Source organism: Sinocyclocheilus rhinocerous, unplaced genomic scaffold, assembly GCF_001515625.1.
Source record: "Sinocyclocheilus rhinocerous isolate Xijiao unplaced genomic scaffold, SAMN03320098_v1.1 scaffold3527, whole genome shotgun sequence".
Classification (NCBI taxonomy): Eukaryota; Metazoa; Chordata; class Actinopteri; order Cypriniformes; family Cyprinidae; genus Sinocyclocheilus; species Sinocyclocheilus rhinocerous.
Genome location: NW_015653453.1, coordinates 5,178 through 21,609, shown reverse-complemented (window position 1 = coordinate 21,609; position 16,432 = coordinate 5,178). Strand labels below are relative to the sequence as shown.

General features: G+C 35.4%; 1 protein-coding gene across 1 annotated transcript in view; it reads left to right on the top strand.

Annotated features, from left to right (window-relative positions):
- The window catches only part of LOC107715673 (BMP/retinoic acid-inducible neural-specific protein 1-like), a gene marked incomplete at its 3' end in the record, with an annotated part of 122,104 nt that overhangs the window by 103,482 nt on the left and 2,190 nt on the right, over positions 1–16,432 (top strand). Inside the window, exon 4 of the mRNA XM_016521841.1 lies at positions 5,345–5,514. Coding sequence (XP_016377327.1) covers positions 5,345–5,514 — 170 coding nt within the window. The remainder of the gene's footprint in view (positions 1–5,344; positions 5,515–16,432) is intronic.

The following is a 16,432-nucleotide window of genomic DNA, read 5'->3' as shown; positions in this document are numbered from 1 at the left end:
TCCTTGCTTTGTCATATAGTGTCTCTCTCAGTGAGTGGGACACAGATTTGACTAATACTAGTAAAATCTATATATCGAATAATATGTGTCAAATAATGTTCTTTGACTTTTCTTCCTGTGGGGAAGCATCCCAGCCAGAAACTACAATAGTTCACTATGAATTAAATGGAAATTAAATAAAATAAATTTGATTGTGTAACCAAAATTCCAATAATGCACAGAAAAAAAAACAAAAAAACCTTAACGCGTGACTTTTAATTATAAAAAACCCCCGAAATACACCGGGACTCTTATTTTGAAATGTATATACTATTGCGGGCTGATCCTTCAGATGAGAGAAAAAATATGCATTCTTACAACCGTCTAAAACACGTGTCAATTACAAGGCCCGCGGGCCAAACACGGCCTGCCACGACTTTTAATCAGGCGAGCCAACAAAGTCAGGTAATCAATTTAATGTGGCCCCTACGTGTTTAAATATTAATCTGTGACAATTACAACATTGAGAGGCAGGTGGTGCTGTCGTGCTTTAATCAACTCGCTAATTTTATGTCAAGAGTCACTCACGGTTTTCAAAGAGTAATCTTTCAAGTAGAAAACTGAACTCCCGTGGGACTATTGCGAGACCTGTGGGACCCGACGCAACAGAGTGCGGCACTGGACAAGACTTGATGGGCGAGTGCGGGTGCAGGCGGGTTGACACTCATGTGTGTGCGGGATCAAATCCAGGTGTGAAAAACTTGTTGGATCTTTCCCAAAAAGACTCATGGCTGTATTAGATCAAATGGGTGCTTCTACTAAATACTGAGCATTTTTCAGTTTTTCTTTTTTAATAAATTTGCAAAAATGTCAACAATTCTGTGTTTTTCTGTCAATATGGGGTGCTGTGTGTACATTAATGAGGAAAAAAAATTAACTTAAATGATTTTAGCAAATGGCTGCAATATAACAAAGAGTGAAAAATTTAAGGGGGTCTGAATACTTTCCGTACCCACTGTATCTAAACCTAAATTATCTAAAACCAAATAAATTGTTATTTAACTATTGCACAAAACCAACAAGAACAACTAATATGAAATAAAAACGATTAACAAGACGCAAGCATAGGCAGAGTTTATATTTATAACACGTGATTGCAGCGTTGAGCAATGTAGCCAATCACAGACATAGCTGTTGATTTCTGGAACTCAATGGCCAATCAGAAGTGTTTAAGTTAGAATCCAGTCAATGCTCAAAACGCCAGAGTTCCTGTGCAGTGCTGAAATTTGTGTGATCATGAATCGTCAAATTATAATACACGAAGTGTAGACAGTATTCATTGTGCATGTATTCATTGTGTTATAACAGAGCTTTGTGAGATCGCGATGAACTGAGATGTCAGCTTTTTAGAGATTATAAAGGGAGCGCTCTTTGTTCTCATTCTGCCATGCCAAACCATGCACACAGCTGTCACGATCTCCAGCTGGAGTTCCCATGAACTCCACTAGAGGGCACTCCACCCCTGACTCTTGCCACTCTCACTTACTACATTCACCCTAATCCTTTGCCGGACTCATCATCACTGATTGCATTTACCTGTGTCTTGTAACCTCATCAGTCTCACCCTATTTAAAGCTTGTTTTTTCATTCATTCAGGGCTCAGTATTGTCTAGCCTGTAACGTTGCCTAGTTCCTGTGTTTCCCTTGTTCCCTTGCTGCCTTGCCTTGTTTTTGACCCTGGGCGGTTTCTGATTTCTTATTGTTTGCTGCCTGCCCTGACCTTCGCCTGTTTTGTGGATTACTCTTTTTTTTGTCTCACCCTGGATTATACCTGTTTGCTAATGTTTGACCCTGCCTGTTTTGACCACGATTCTAATAAAAGCCTGCACTTGGATCCACTACTGCGTTGTTATGCCTCCCAATGATACAGCAGCAGCCTATGCTTGCATTTCTGTTAAAAATAACGGTAGTTGTAAATGTTTATACTTTAATAACAAACTTTTATCAGGAGCGTTGGGATGTTGTGGCTTAGCGACATGGAACTTACTATTTCATGTTTCATGGATCTACTGAAAAAAATCTAGATGGGGTACATTTATGCAGGGTTTTGCGGGTGGGGGTGGGGGCAGGACAAGATAACATAAATGTATGTGGCAGCGGGTGGGTGCGGACTGAAAAATTTGTCCGGCATAGGTCTCTACTTCAAAGGCATTTCGAAATGAAACATGATCATTATGGAAGCATGGAACTGCGGCTGCTAAAAGTCAAAGAACTAAAACACACAGTAATTTTTTCTAAAATAAACACATTCTATTCTTAATATTTGTTTATATACTCCCTTTATAAATACTTCAGCTACAGCAAAACATAGAATAGACAAAATCGTTTCTAATACAGAGTGTCTGATAAGATATATATTTTTTTTTTGCTTATTTGGCATATCCTTTCAAGTGTGTCCTTTCAAGTCCTTTCAAGTGAAAGATGTCGTTTCAAAGTCAGAACTAACAAAATAAGCCAAATAACAATATATCAGATAGCCTACCATCTGAAATTGAAGCTGTTGTTTTTAAATTACTGTTTTTCTTGTTTTGATAACGATTCTGTGACTGAAATGTGTTCCAAATGTGTTACAACTCAAAATTAAAATTAAAACCTTGTCAGTTTGATAAATGTGGTTTAATGAATTGTGAGTTTTTTTTAATACAGTTACTAATACACTTATATTTTATCAATAATCTACATATCATCTAAATATATGTCCGGCCCCTGATTTTATTCACAACCTTCAGCATGGCCCTTACTGAGTTTGGATTTGACACCCCTGGTCTAGAACATATTATAAAAAAGGTCATAAAGTAGACAATGTCATAATTCATCAACTCGAGTTCATAATCAATTGCTTGGCATAAAGGTGCGCTATTCATTGATTGAGAATCACTTTGAAACAGTCTGAAGTGCTGCCATGTTTTTTAATGAAATCATAGCCTTTTGAAGTTTAATAATCAATAGGCTGTATCACGGTTTATGTTTATCCATCCCCAAAATGTAAGACCTCTTATAAAGATCATTAAGATGTTTGTTTTACATTTTCATGCATTGAAGACTTTTTATGACATGAAATTTAAGAAAACTCACCTGAAGGGATTTTGCTTTATTCGCACACGTGCTCCTAAATACATTTCATAGTTTGCACACATCTATTTTAGTAGCATCTGAAGCGCCCACACAGTCGAGCCCTGTCTTTGTCTGTGAAATATCCACGGCGTCTCTGTAGAGCAGGGGTTTTCAACCTGTGGGGCGCACACCTGTCAAGGGGGGCGCGAGCATCAGTTAATTCAGAGATGTTCCCTTGAGAATTTATGAATATGAGTTAACAAATCTTTAGCCATCCACTAGGGGGCAATCTGACTCCCACTGCTAGTCGACAGTTAGAGCAGAGTTGGCTCGAGTATCAGTCACGCTCAGTGTTGCCAAGTCCGCGTTTTTTCCGCGGAATTGGGCTACATTAACACTTGCCGTGTTTTGTAGTTTTGGGCTAGTTTTGAGTAGCAATTAGGCAGGTTTTGTTGTGAAAACCTGGCAACCCCGGTCACGCTTATTGACAGTGTAAAATGATTTATGATTAGCCGTGTCGGAAATCCAATCACGGATTGGCATGTTGTTATCTCAGAAACAGGCTCAGCCATCACATTGAATCAGGTAAACTGGTTATTTATGTTTCAGTATAATTACGCATGCTATACCAGGGCCGGTTCTAAACCCTTTTTAGGTGGGTTTCATCCCCCCTATCTGTCACCTTAGCCCCCCAAAACTATCTTAACGATCAGGCCAGTGCTGCTTCCGCGAGAACGTTTTTCATTCTCACGTGTTTTAAGTCTTGTCAGTTTAAACAGTAAAGTAATTTTAAACTTTACATGGCCTGTCCAAGTAAAGTCTATGTTTGGAGCAGAGCTACAGTAGAGCTTTGGGGTGCTTAATTCTAAGATAGAGTGAGAGAAGGAGCTGATGCACAGAGAGGAAGAGAGAGAGAGCGAGTGTGTGTTTTTGATTCCTGTGTTTTTTAGGACTACTGTCTGAGCAGATATTCCTCTGGTGTCCCAGTGAATGAGTTGTTTAGGAAAAGGTCAGTGGCGCTTTGCAAAAATCAATCATAGCTGCTTTTCCCACTCGACTCCAGTGAAGAAGAAATCTTGCCATCGAGTGGTTCGACTGAAAGAGAGCGCAAGAGAGAGAGAGACTCAGGTCATGTCAGTTTGACACTATAAGCACAATTTTCTCTGTGACAGTGTGTGAAGTGAGTCAGCGATGCACGCTGAGTCTCCATCATGTCAGTGTGTTTGGCAGTTCTTACACACTAGGAAGTCCACGCTGAAGAAACATGTTGATAAAATGACATGTTGGCTGCATGAACCACAGCACTCAGAATGATGCCCATATGAATGTTGGCAACCTCGATGGGACGGCTTTATAAAGCATGACAACAAGTCTTGAAATGTGCTGTTGCTGTGGCATCTCAATATTGTTTTCCTGTAAAGCAATAGTGGAAATCATTTAGTCATCCTCAAGTCATTCCAGACCCGAATGATGACAGGACAATATATTGCAGAATGTCCAAAATGCATCATAACAATACACATAAAAATGATTTAATTTGAATAAAACAAATATTGTCGGAGTATGTTTTACAAGAAAATACTATTTCAGTTGTTCTACTTCAAAAGAAAAACAGGGACATTTACTAGCAATTTCTGAGTGAAAATTGTTAATATGACATAAGCAAATACTTTTTTTTTCGAAGGAGTAGACAGAAATTTAAGGGGAGAAACTACAGTCGAAGAGGGTTACATTTTAAACTATTGGATATTGGACCATCTTTCCTCAGTTAATCAGTACATTAAGACAATTTTGTGTTAGTATTACAAGTTAAACCGTTTAAAGAAATGTACAATAATTGAAATATATGCAAACAGGTAAAGTGTAATAAACACTTTAAATGATTTGGATGTTTTTTTTCCACTAGTCTGAAAGAAGTCAAGTTATGGAAGCAAAAGCAAAATAGCCTAGAATCTCTAAATTGACCAGTGCATGAAAAAAGTAGGGTCTCGCCTTAAGCTGTTATTTGCAGAAAATCTGTCAGGTTTGCCGTCAATGACGATTCACTCAATAACCAATGTGTATTGATGTCATATTCCAATTGAATGAGAAGAAAGTGAGTCACAGGATGTCACGAGAGTGAGCAAATGGTGACGGAATCGCTCTTTTTAAAGCGTATGGACGTTTGAGGGTGTGATATTTTAACTCTTGGCATCTGAAAGACTGGAAGTGAAGTCTTGCATTAACTGACCATATTGCTCTGTGCCATTAGGTGAGGAAGCTCTCACCATGTACATGGCCAAGAACAAGCTGGACCGGAAGATGGTCAACGCCACCCAAGGAGTCGAGGCACTGCACCAGCTCGCCTCCTCATACTTCATCGACCGCGACGGCACTATGCGCAAACTCCACGAGATACAGATCTCCAGCAACTCCATCAAGGTAAGCAAAAAAGAACGACAGAGAGGAATGAAGTAAGAAAGAAAGAAAGAAAGAATGAGAAACATCCTCTTCCTCCTCTATTATCCGCCCACCGTCCATCTGTCCGTGGAGCTTTTTGTCTTTGTTGGAGTTGACAGGCCTCTGAAGAGCTTCTGGCAGACAGGGCTCGAGGAAGCAGGAAGTCAGGCATGACAAAATTAAACGAAATTCACAATAGCTGCTGAGTCAGGACGACAGCAAGCAGCAGACACAGCACTTGGGCTGCACTTAAATACAGACACGGACTTAAGAACGACTGACCTGACAAACTAGTGCTCATCTCCATGTGCATTTATGCTCACAGATGTTTTATGAGTGTGCTTTGTGTGCATTTGTGTGTCTGTATTAAAGTGGTATCCCTTGTGAAAAATATATTTGCTTAATTGTATTGAATGTGCACTTGTAGTGTTTTTTTTAATTATTTATTTATTTTACATTTTAGAAGTATACTTTTAAAAAGTGCACTTTGGAATAATGCACAATTTTAAGACATTAAGTTTAATCTTTTGTCATGCTTTAAAGGTAGTACACTTATTTTGATGTGTTGACTAACAGCACTTTAACATTTAAAGCACTTAAAGCATTTTAACTGTATTGCACTATTCATTATTACATTTAAAGTTAATATATTTTAAATACACTGAACTGCAACTTCAGCATTACAAATGTGTAATTAGAAATGTTTACATACAAGTTTTAATAGAAATGATAAAGTATATTTTAGCTTACCGTATAATACATTAAGTACACTATAATCATATTTCAAAGATAATATAATTATCGAATTACATATAGGGATGTGCTTAAGTGGCTCAAAAACACTCTGAAGTTCAGACAATTGCATTAAATATAAATGTAAAACTATAGTTCACTTTCATTTAATTGCAATTAACATGCAATCAAGAGCTCAAAGACATTACATTCAGTTTGCAATTAAGTATATTATTTTAAAGTGTATTATTTCCCCCCAAAAATAAATACTGCTTTTAAAAGAATGCTAAAGTGTGCTTCTTTTTCACAAGGGATGCTAAAGGGAAATTATGTGTAGTTTTAAAAAAAGAATGTGCATAATGAGAAATCAAGGGACAACACAAATAACAATGCATCTATTTATAGAAAACAATTCATATTATACATCAACATGTTTTTTATTATTATTATTATGAATGTGTATATATATGTAGCTAAACAATAGAAGTCTATGATATGTCCGCATTTAGATAAACGTGTATCTGTATCTGCGTGTGTTTTTACGAGTCACGTTGCAGTCAGGAAACGATTCCTGCATTCAGGAAGAGGCAGAGACTGACGCACACACACACACACACGGACAGACCTGTGCTAACAATATCGTTTGAGTTTGGATGGCAGTGCAGCTCTGGAAGCTCACGCACATACAGACAGAATGAAAGTGTTGATATGACAGCACGCCTTCCCTGTGAATCCTGCAGACTGACGCTCAGTGCATTCCTGGCACACAGTATGTGTAAGTGTGTGAAACTGAGTGTCTGTACTACACTACATGCTAATTAGTGCAGGCAACAAATACATGCATTGCCTCTTTAAAGATTTCTAAATTAATGTCATTTAATTTACCATATATGTTTGTCAGTAAATTCAGCAGTATTTTAAATAAATAAAATACTTGAATAATATTTACATAAATAAAATGAATTGAGATGAAATAAACTTTAATTGAAATAAAATCTACAGATTTTTTTTTTTAATTTCAACTCCATGTACTAAAAATAATGAAAACTAAAATTGCAATGAAAATGAATGAAAAAAACAACAACTATGGACAAATAAAGAAAATCAATTATTAATTATTACTATTAATACACTTATTACAACTTTAAAAGTAAAAATTATAATGTAAAATATAAAAATAAAAACTAATTTAAAATATTAAAAAATATATATAATAGTTTGTCAATGATACTAAAATAACAGTTATTAAGATGTACTTTAACAAACATATCTCATCCTAAAAATCTGCATTATATTTGTTGAACTTATATACTTAAAATTGTATTTTGCATTTTAAAAATTACATTAAAAATATTATATATTACGCACAATATTTTAATATTACAGTAATTAGAAGATTGATTGATTGATTGATTGTTATGACAATGACCTAACATACCTAAGTAGAAAAAACAAATAATCTAAAAACATGATTACTTTAGTAATCATTTTAATCTTTGAAGACATCCTCAAAGGCAGGTTTCGTTCACTTCTGAGGACACTTTGTGCCCAAAATACAGCTAAATAAACTCGCGCTCTCTCTGGCTTTTCAAACACACACATTATGACAGCATGGCGTCAGGCTTCACTCTCTGGAGGCATGAAATGCATGGCGTCTGTCAGCTAGCCTCTCTCTGACCGGGAGGGGACGTGCCCTAGACACTTCAGTATGTATTTAGCGGCTTGCAGCAGACAAATGAACAGTGAGAGGGGTAGAAAATGGCCTCTCAGCGCCGCTTCTGCTATATTTATCAGTTTCTCCTGTAGTCTGAGCACTGCTGAAGAGATCTACAGCACTTAAATATCAGAGAAGATGCTCTGCCACTGTATGTTTAAAATGGACCTGATATTGTAACTCTCTCTGTGAAGTCAAATCACCGCAGTGGATGAATATTCTTTGAAAGCAATAATACTTGTAATAATTACATTCAGAGAGCTTTCTAATACAATTTTTTCTAGTAATAATTACAATGAGTGAGCTTTTTAATTCAATTCTTGTAATAATTAGAAGGAGATAGTTTTCTAATTCAATTTTTAGTTGTAATATTGTAATTGGAGAGCTTACTGATTCAATTCTTAATTGTAATAATTGCAAAAATAGATCTTTTTAATTCAATTATTGTAGTAATTACATTTAGAAAGCTTTCTAATACACTGTAAAAAAAAATAAATCCATAAAATATCCGTAACATTTACGGTAAAAAAACGGCAGCTGTTGTTGCCGGAATTGAACTGTAAAAAATACGGTAGCAACGTTTTAGGTTTTACGGTTTTAACTTAAATTTACAGTTAAATACCCTAATTTCATTAACTGATATAATGTTAATATACCAACCTATTGAAGTACTGAAATCTGTTTTGTAACTTTGTAATACACTGATAACCACCAAGTGCAGGTGGTGATGAGAAAGTCACACGATGAACCAAAGCCCATCACAAGCAGCTTTTAAATAATAACATATTATTTAACAGCTTTAACAATAATAACAATATAGAAGGTGCACAGTGTCATTCATCCTTTTATATAAACATTGCATATTAGAGCTGGAAAGCAATACTGCCTGAATTCCGTTGTCTTGATCTGGAGATGTATTTATTTATTTATTTGTTTATTTGTTTATGTGTTTGTTTGTTTGTTTGTTTGTTTGTTTACTGATGGAAAGCAAACTCATAAAAAACATGCATGCAATGAAAAGCAACAAACACAAAGAAATCATACAGCAAACAACATATAGAGCTCATTAGACGCAATGAGTTGCAGATATCATAAGCAGAATAATCGTTACAAGCGAATTTCAGCTTCTTGTATTTAATATATAATAATTATTATTTATTTATTTTAAAGGGAAAACATCACAGAATAATATAACTGAACAGAAAGTGCAGGGATGACACAAGACACAAAGAAATAATCTGCATTTTATCAAAAAAACAAAACAAAAAACTATAGGTTAGGTGGAAGTTTTTTTTCCTTCAAATGTATTTACATTGAAATTACATTAAAGACATTTATAAGGTTACACAATATTTATATATATTTTTTTAAATGCTGTTTTTTTACTTTCTATTCATCAAATTATTCTGTAAAAAATAAAAAAATTTCCACAAAAATATGAAGCAGCTCAACTGTTTTCAACATTTATAATAATCAGAAATGCTTCTATATTAGAATGATTTCTGAAGGATCATGTGACAATGAAGACTGGAGTAATGATGCAGACAATTCAGTTTTGATCACAGCAATAAGTTACATTTTGCAATATATTCACATAGAAAACAGTTATTTTAAATTATAATAATATTTCACAATATTACTGTTCTTACTCTAATTTCGATTAAATAAATGCAACCTTGTTGAGCAGAAGAGAATTCTTTAAAAAACATGAAAATATATTACCGAACCCACATTTTTAAACAAAAGTGTAAATTATTTAAATATATTGGCAATATAATGATACATAAAACTTAATGTTTTATTCAAAAGCACTGCACACTAAATATAGTAAGTAGTAAGTCATGGGTAAAGACACTGCACACAAACAGCATCACATCCCGAGAATGACTCCAATAAAGCCCAATGCTCTTTGTGCTATTTTTTTTTTTTTAAGTCCTTACAATTGTTCCTTGTCATACTGTATGATATGACAGCAGTGAGATCTCAGGTAAAGAAAGCCATGGCGTACTGTGAGCCATCGCATTTATTTTATGTCAGACACAATGATATATATCGTTGGATTTTATTCACAATTGACATTGATATCTGGCTGCTTTACAACATCAGTCATGTTGCATTCGGACATTGCACTAATGCTGGAAATGGAAAAGAAAAATCTGGAGCCTGTCATGGACTGCTTATTTTTCAGAGTGAATATGCACTTCATATAGACAAGTATTTTTAACCAAAATGGGACATGTGTCTCTCGTTTGCCCTATCTGTTCATCAAAAATAAAAACATACAAAAATACAATGAAGACATCATTGGGCTCTCGGGTAGCTGAGGTTCACGTCCCTTTGCAATCAGAAGCTCAAAATAAAACTTCATTATATGGCTGACAGGTGACATACGTAATAAAAAATAGGTGCAGTTGTCGTCCCATGATGCCCTGCTTCATCACAGATTTCTCTGGATACAGTTTGTTCTTTAAAGCTATATGAGCTTCTGATCTCCCTATAAGACGAAACAGTCCTGGCTTTGATAGCAGCACGGAGCTGTTGGCGCCTTCCTGACGATCTTCAAATTAATATGTGATAAAAGGAGAAACTACATCAACACAAACACATCCGGACAGACAGCCCTTTCCTAAACGTTGCTCATGTGCGGCAGGTGGAATCAAAGCTCGCAGATTTACAATCTTTTAAGTCAAATGTTTACATGCGTGGTTTTGTGTTTATCTGTGTAAGCTTGAATGAGCATCAAGTCATGTGGCTTTTCAAGCGTTTGTCGTAATCCCACAAATCTCTGTCTCCATTAGACGAGGGGTTTGATTTTATTTTATACTCTGGCAATCTATTTCTTAATCCGCTGATCGTGTGTGTGTGTGTGTGTGTGTGTGTGTGTGTGTCGTCACCTTGGCATTTATAAGGTTCTTTCTGACATTTTTGTCATTGAGTTCACATATTCTTATTCTGTAACAGCTTATTTACATTGTGATTTTTTTTTTTAGGACTTTTTATTTAGAAAACAAAAATGTTTTATTTACAAAGTTGAACTCTAACTTGGTTCTATCTGTGAGCCAATCAGCACTCCGAATGCACACAAGAGGACCAATCAGGATCAAATGTTGCCTGACTGCTCTGTGACAGCAGGAAAGTTTAAATGTAAAATATTATAATTGTAAAATATTTGTAATAATATTTAGTCAGTGAAACATTATTTAATGTTTATTATCCCTTAAACCAGGGGTCTGCAACCTTTAACATCAAAAGAGCCATTTTGGTCCCTTTTCCACTGAATAAAATTCATGAGGAGCAACAAAATCTATATGATCCCTAAAATGAAGATAACACAGCATATAGCTAAAGTTTTATATTCATGTATGTTACAGGGCAGGGGCGTAGCAATCATTTCAGAAGTGAGGGGGGCGGACATGTCAAATGTAATAATAATAATAATATTTAATTATGTTTGTAAAAAAAAAACTTTTATTATGTCTTACTTTCAATTGGCTAAGAAATAAAATACACTGCTGGACAATAACCGATAATTTGTAATCTATAATATTTTGGTAACACTTTATTTTAAGGAACACTTCTCTCTATTAATTAGTTGCTTATTAGCATTCATATTACTAGCATATTGCCTATTTATTAGTACTTATAAAGCACATATTAATACCTTATTCTGCACGACCATATTTTAGATCCCTTAATCTAACCCCTTACCTAAACTTATCAACTACCTTACTAATTATTAATAATCAGCAAATTAGGAGTTTGTTCAGGGAAAACTCTTAGTTAATAGTGAATGTGTTCCCTATTCTAAAGTGTTATCGATATTTTTGATATATATTTTTTCCTAATGACAATTTTATGATTATGATTGGTTTATACTACAAACACTTTTTCCATTTTTATCACAGAATAAGGCAGAACATATATTTTATAGCTTCTGTACTGTAATAAATGCTATGTCAGTTAGCGCTGTATCATTCATATACTTTATTTATTACCTGGAGAAGACTTGAAAAACACACATAAACCATATATTGTCGCAATCGTTTGTTGTCTTCACGTTTCATCAGTTATGGTTAATGCTTGTTATACAGCTTGGCTACAGCGATAACTGGATGCCTTTGTCCATATTAAGCATTTCCTGGCATGTCAAAAGTTATTACTACTTCTATGAGTCCGTTTTGGACTTTCAGCGTGAGAGTGCCCTCTGGCTTCCAGTATGAATGAAACAGACAGTGCATGAGAGTGTTGAGCGCTCAGTAATGTTCACATTGTTTCGGAATCGGATACGAATAAAACATATCCAAAACGACGTGACTATCTTGTCTCTTTTAATTTAAATCTAGATTTATTCACACTGGCCCTTGAAAATGTCTACATGAACACACTTGCCCAAAAAAAGTGCAGTTTACGTTTTATTAAAAGTAGGGGAAACACGTCCCATGCGTATTCTATGCCCATGCTACAGGGAGCCACCGCGGAGGGATGAAAGAGCCGCGGGTTGCAGACCCCTGCCTTAAAAGGGTCATATGACATTGCTAAAAAGAACATTATTTGGTGTATTTGGTGTAATGAAATGTGTTTATGCGGTTTAAGGTTAAAAAAACACATTATTTTCCACATACTGTACATTATTGTTGCTCCTCTATGCCCCGCCTTTCTGATTTTTACAAAGCGAGGTGTGTTCTGATTGGCCAGCTATCCATTGCATTGTGATTGGCCGAATTCCTCAAGCGTGTGACGGAAATGTTACGCCCCTTACCATACTGTGATTCTGTGTGTCCCGGCGCGAAAAGACAGAAACAATAAAACCCATTATAAACGAGGCATTTGTTGCATCCAGTGGGGACATAATTATTGATTATAATGACTTATACTGTCTTTTTACGCGTTTCGTTGCGTATCGCGCCACGTAAACAAAAAACCATGTCAGCATTTGTGATCGGAGAAGCAACAAAGAACAAGCGCAACTTACAGCTTACACTGCTCAAAACTCGCGTTTGAATCATCAGTGGCAAATTCTTTTTTTTTAATTCGAGTTTAAAAAAAAAAAAAACAGGAGAGTTTTAGGCTATCACAGCAGTTAGAGATCCATCCGTGTTAGATATATAGGTCCGGGTCGCTAAAGACCCGAGTATCTAATGATTGGCGAAACATTCATACATTTAAGGGTTAAACTTTGTGAAACAACTTTGCTGAAGCATTGTCTGTTTTCTTTCAGTTTAAAGTTTTAAAATGTCTTACATTTTACAATGTTAAGCCTTAAAGGTCAAATAGTCAACACTTTAATTGATGGGGTCTTAATTACAACAATAAATGTAGGCATGTTCTCTCGGCCATACTGATCTCTAGAGAGAAAGCCATTTTACCTGTCCCACTTTCTGTGGAATAAAGTCCTGGTCAGATGTATTACAGTAGCTGATTAAACTGTTCCTGCAATAATGTTTTTAATTATCCACCATATTCCTACCTAAAATTTAAATCTGCACTGGACAAAATATTTAGCATTGCCTTTTATGCTTAACTTAAACAAGAAAAAAAAAAAGTCCTTAAATGTGAAATAAATGTCATAGAAAGCATTCAATTGACCTTTCTCATACATGTCGACACATTGTTACAACAATAATTTTAAGTTTTCAAACAAATTATAAGTAAACTGTAAACTGCTATTAGTAAATTTTAGAATTATAAGGTTCTATCTGCATTTGACCTGTTCCAAAAATCCCCATTTAAAAATTTGAGAGGATTTTGATGTTGTATATTTAGAATACATTTAGAATGCAAAAACTTTGAAGCTCAATATCTCAAAACCGCTCAGAATGCAGATAGAACCTTACAATTCCAAGGTGACAGTGTGTGTGTGTGTGTGTGTGTGTGTGTGTGTGTGTGTGTGTGTGTGTGTGTGAGAGAGAGAGAGAGAGAGAGAGAGAGAGAGAGAGTCCTGAAGCTTTTAGACTCCAAAGATTAGTCCCTTTTCATGCCAAGTGATGTGTGTTACAGAGCTTCATAAAGGGATTTTAAGGGAATAGTTTGCTAAAACATGAAAAATCCATAATTTAGTCAGAATTATTAGACATTTTCTTTGGTGGAGGAGAAAAGCAGATATTTATCTGAATGTTCACGCTGCTCTGTTGCATTACATTGATTAAGTTGTGTGTGTATTGGATGTGCAGAACAGACGCACATTTAAGTCATTAATCACTGAAAATCTATATTGTTGCTCTCAGAAGTACACTTTAGCAAACTTTTATTACAAACATTATATATGTTAAAAGAATACATAAGTGTGAACTGAACATAATGTTTTTGAACACTTAATTGCATGTTAATTGCATTTAAATGAAAAATGTATTGTAGTTTACATTTGTATTAAATGCAATCTCTTAAGGAGGACTTAAGTACAACTTTATATGTAATTTCATAAATGTATTCACTTTGATATATGGTTAAAGTGTACTGGTGAATGTACATTTATAATGATGAAGTTGCAATTTAGTACATTTTTAAGTACACTATTAAATAACACACTACAGTTAAAATTATAAGCAAGTACCTTACATGTGCGTTAATATTTTAGTCAACACATCAAAATAAGTGTACTTCTTTAAAGCAATTACATGACGTAAGATTATTAAAACACCAATTTAAAAGTATACTTTAATATAAAACTTTATTTTTGTCATTACAAAGTGCACTTTATAAAAGTGTACTTAAGTGTGTTAAGAAACTTTGGTTACACATTATTTTAAGGTGTCCTTGTTACAGTGAAATTATACATTTAAGTCAGAAACTTGCAGGCATTTCACAACAAGCCTTTGGTTTCTACACTTAAAAAAAGAGGTTCAAATAGTAAACATTGAAATTATACATGCAAAACTGTCTTTTCCAGTCCAAGCATAGTTTCCCTTGCATCGTGGCAGCTCTATCTGTGCAAACGGGGTAGTCCACAGTCATGTGGGGCTGTCTGGCGGAGGGGGGCGTTGTCGTCCGTGTTCGCCGGTTCCTGAGCATTGCCGTTCGTGGGGCCGCAGCGAGGAGTGAGTTTGCGGAGATACTCTGCATGGACAGGTTTGTGGCATTGTAGCACCCGGATCGCCTCATCGATTTTGAACCATTTCCGCTTCCGACCTGAAAAACATGTTATATTTTTAATAGCATCTTGCAACACTGAAAACCAATACAAAACATTTGCATTAACAATAGTACACTTTTAAAAATAAAGGTTCCTTATTGGTTCCATGAAGAACTTTTAACATCCATGGAACGCTTTCATTCCACATTGGATCCATTGTAGTGAATGGGTGCCGTCAGAATGAGAGCTCAAACAGCTGATTATAAACAACACAATAAACCACAAGTAATCTGCATGACCGCAGTCCATTAATTAATGTCTTCTGAAGTCAAAAGTTGCATGTTTGTAAGAAACAAATCCATCATTAAGATGTTTTTAATTTCCATAATGCATAATATTGCTTCCTCCAGTACGGGGGAAAAAATCATCTGGTCTGAATCAGGAGAGAAATATACACAGAACAAGCACCAAAAGAGTTTAGAACAAATATGTTGGGTGGATTTTGATGTGAGAGGGCAACATGGGATGGACTTTATCACTGGAGGAAGTGTTATTATGGATTATGGACTCATATTTTAGCAACAGTTTGGAGTTAAAAACGTCTTACTGATGGATTTGTTTCAAACACAACTTTTGGCTTCACAAGATGTTAACTGATGGACTGGAGTGGTGTGGATTACTGTGATGTTTTTATCAGCTGTTTGAACGCTCATTCTGACGGCACCCATTCACTGCAGAGGATCCCTTGGTGAGTGTTTGCTCAGGTAACCATCACTATTACTATTGCTTATACTTCTTCTGCTCAAAACGTTGGTGCGTAAGTCGTCCCACGGCATTGCTACAGACAAGAATGATTACTGATTACTCAAACCACGCAGCTAACAAGGGAGGTGTGCTATTACTTTTCTAAGCAACATGACTTACGATTTTCGCCCAGGGCCATTACAAGAACATATCGATTGAGTTTCCAGGGACGGAAGGTGGTGCACACACTTTATGATCTAAAACACCAAGGCTAGCAATATACTGTATAACGCAATAACCACACCAACGTATGTTGTAAATAATATAGTGATATTAAAAAAAGGTGTTGTATTTAATTTCCACTGTGACATTTTCATGTGTAGAGGCTGAAATGCAAAGCTTTGAAATCTTAAAAACACATTTAAAATAGATGTCAGACCCCTTCATTGCTTTTGAATGAATGAATGAATGAATGCATACATACATGCATTCATGCATACATTTACATTTAGTCATTTAGCAGACGCTTTTATCCAAAGCGACCTTACAAATGAGGACAATAAAAGCAGTCAAAACTAACAAAAGAGCAACAATATATAAGTGCAAATGACAAGTCTCGGTTAGCCTAACGCAGTACACGT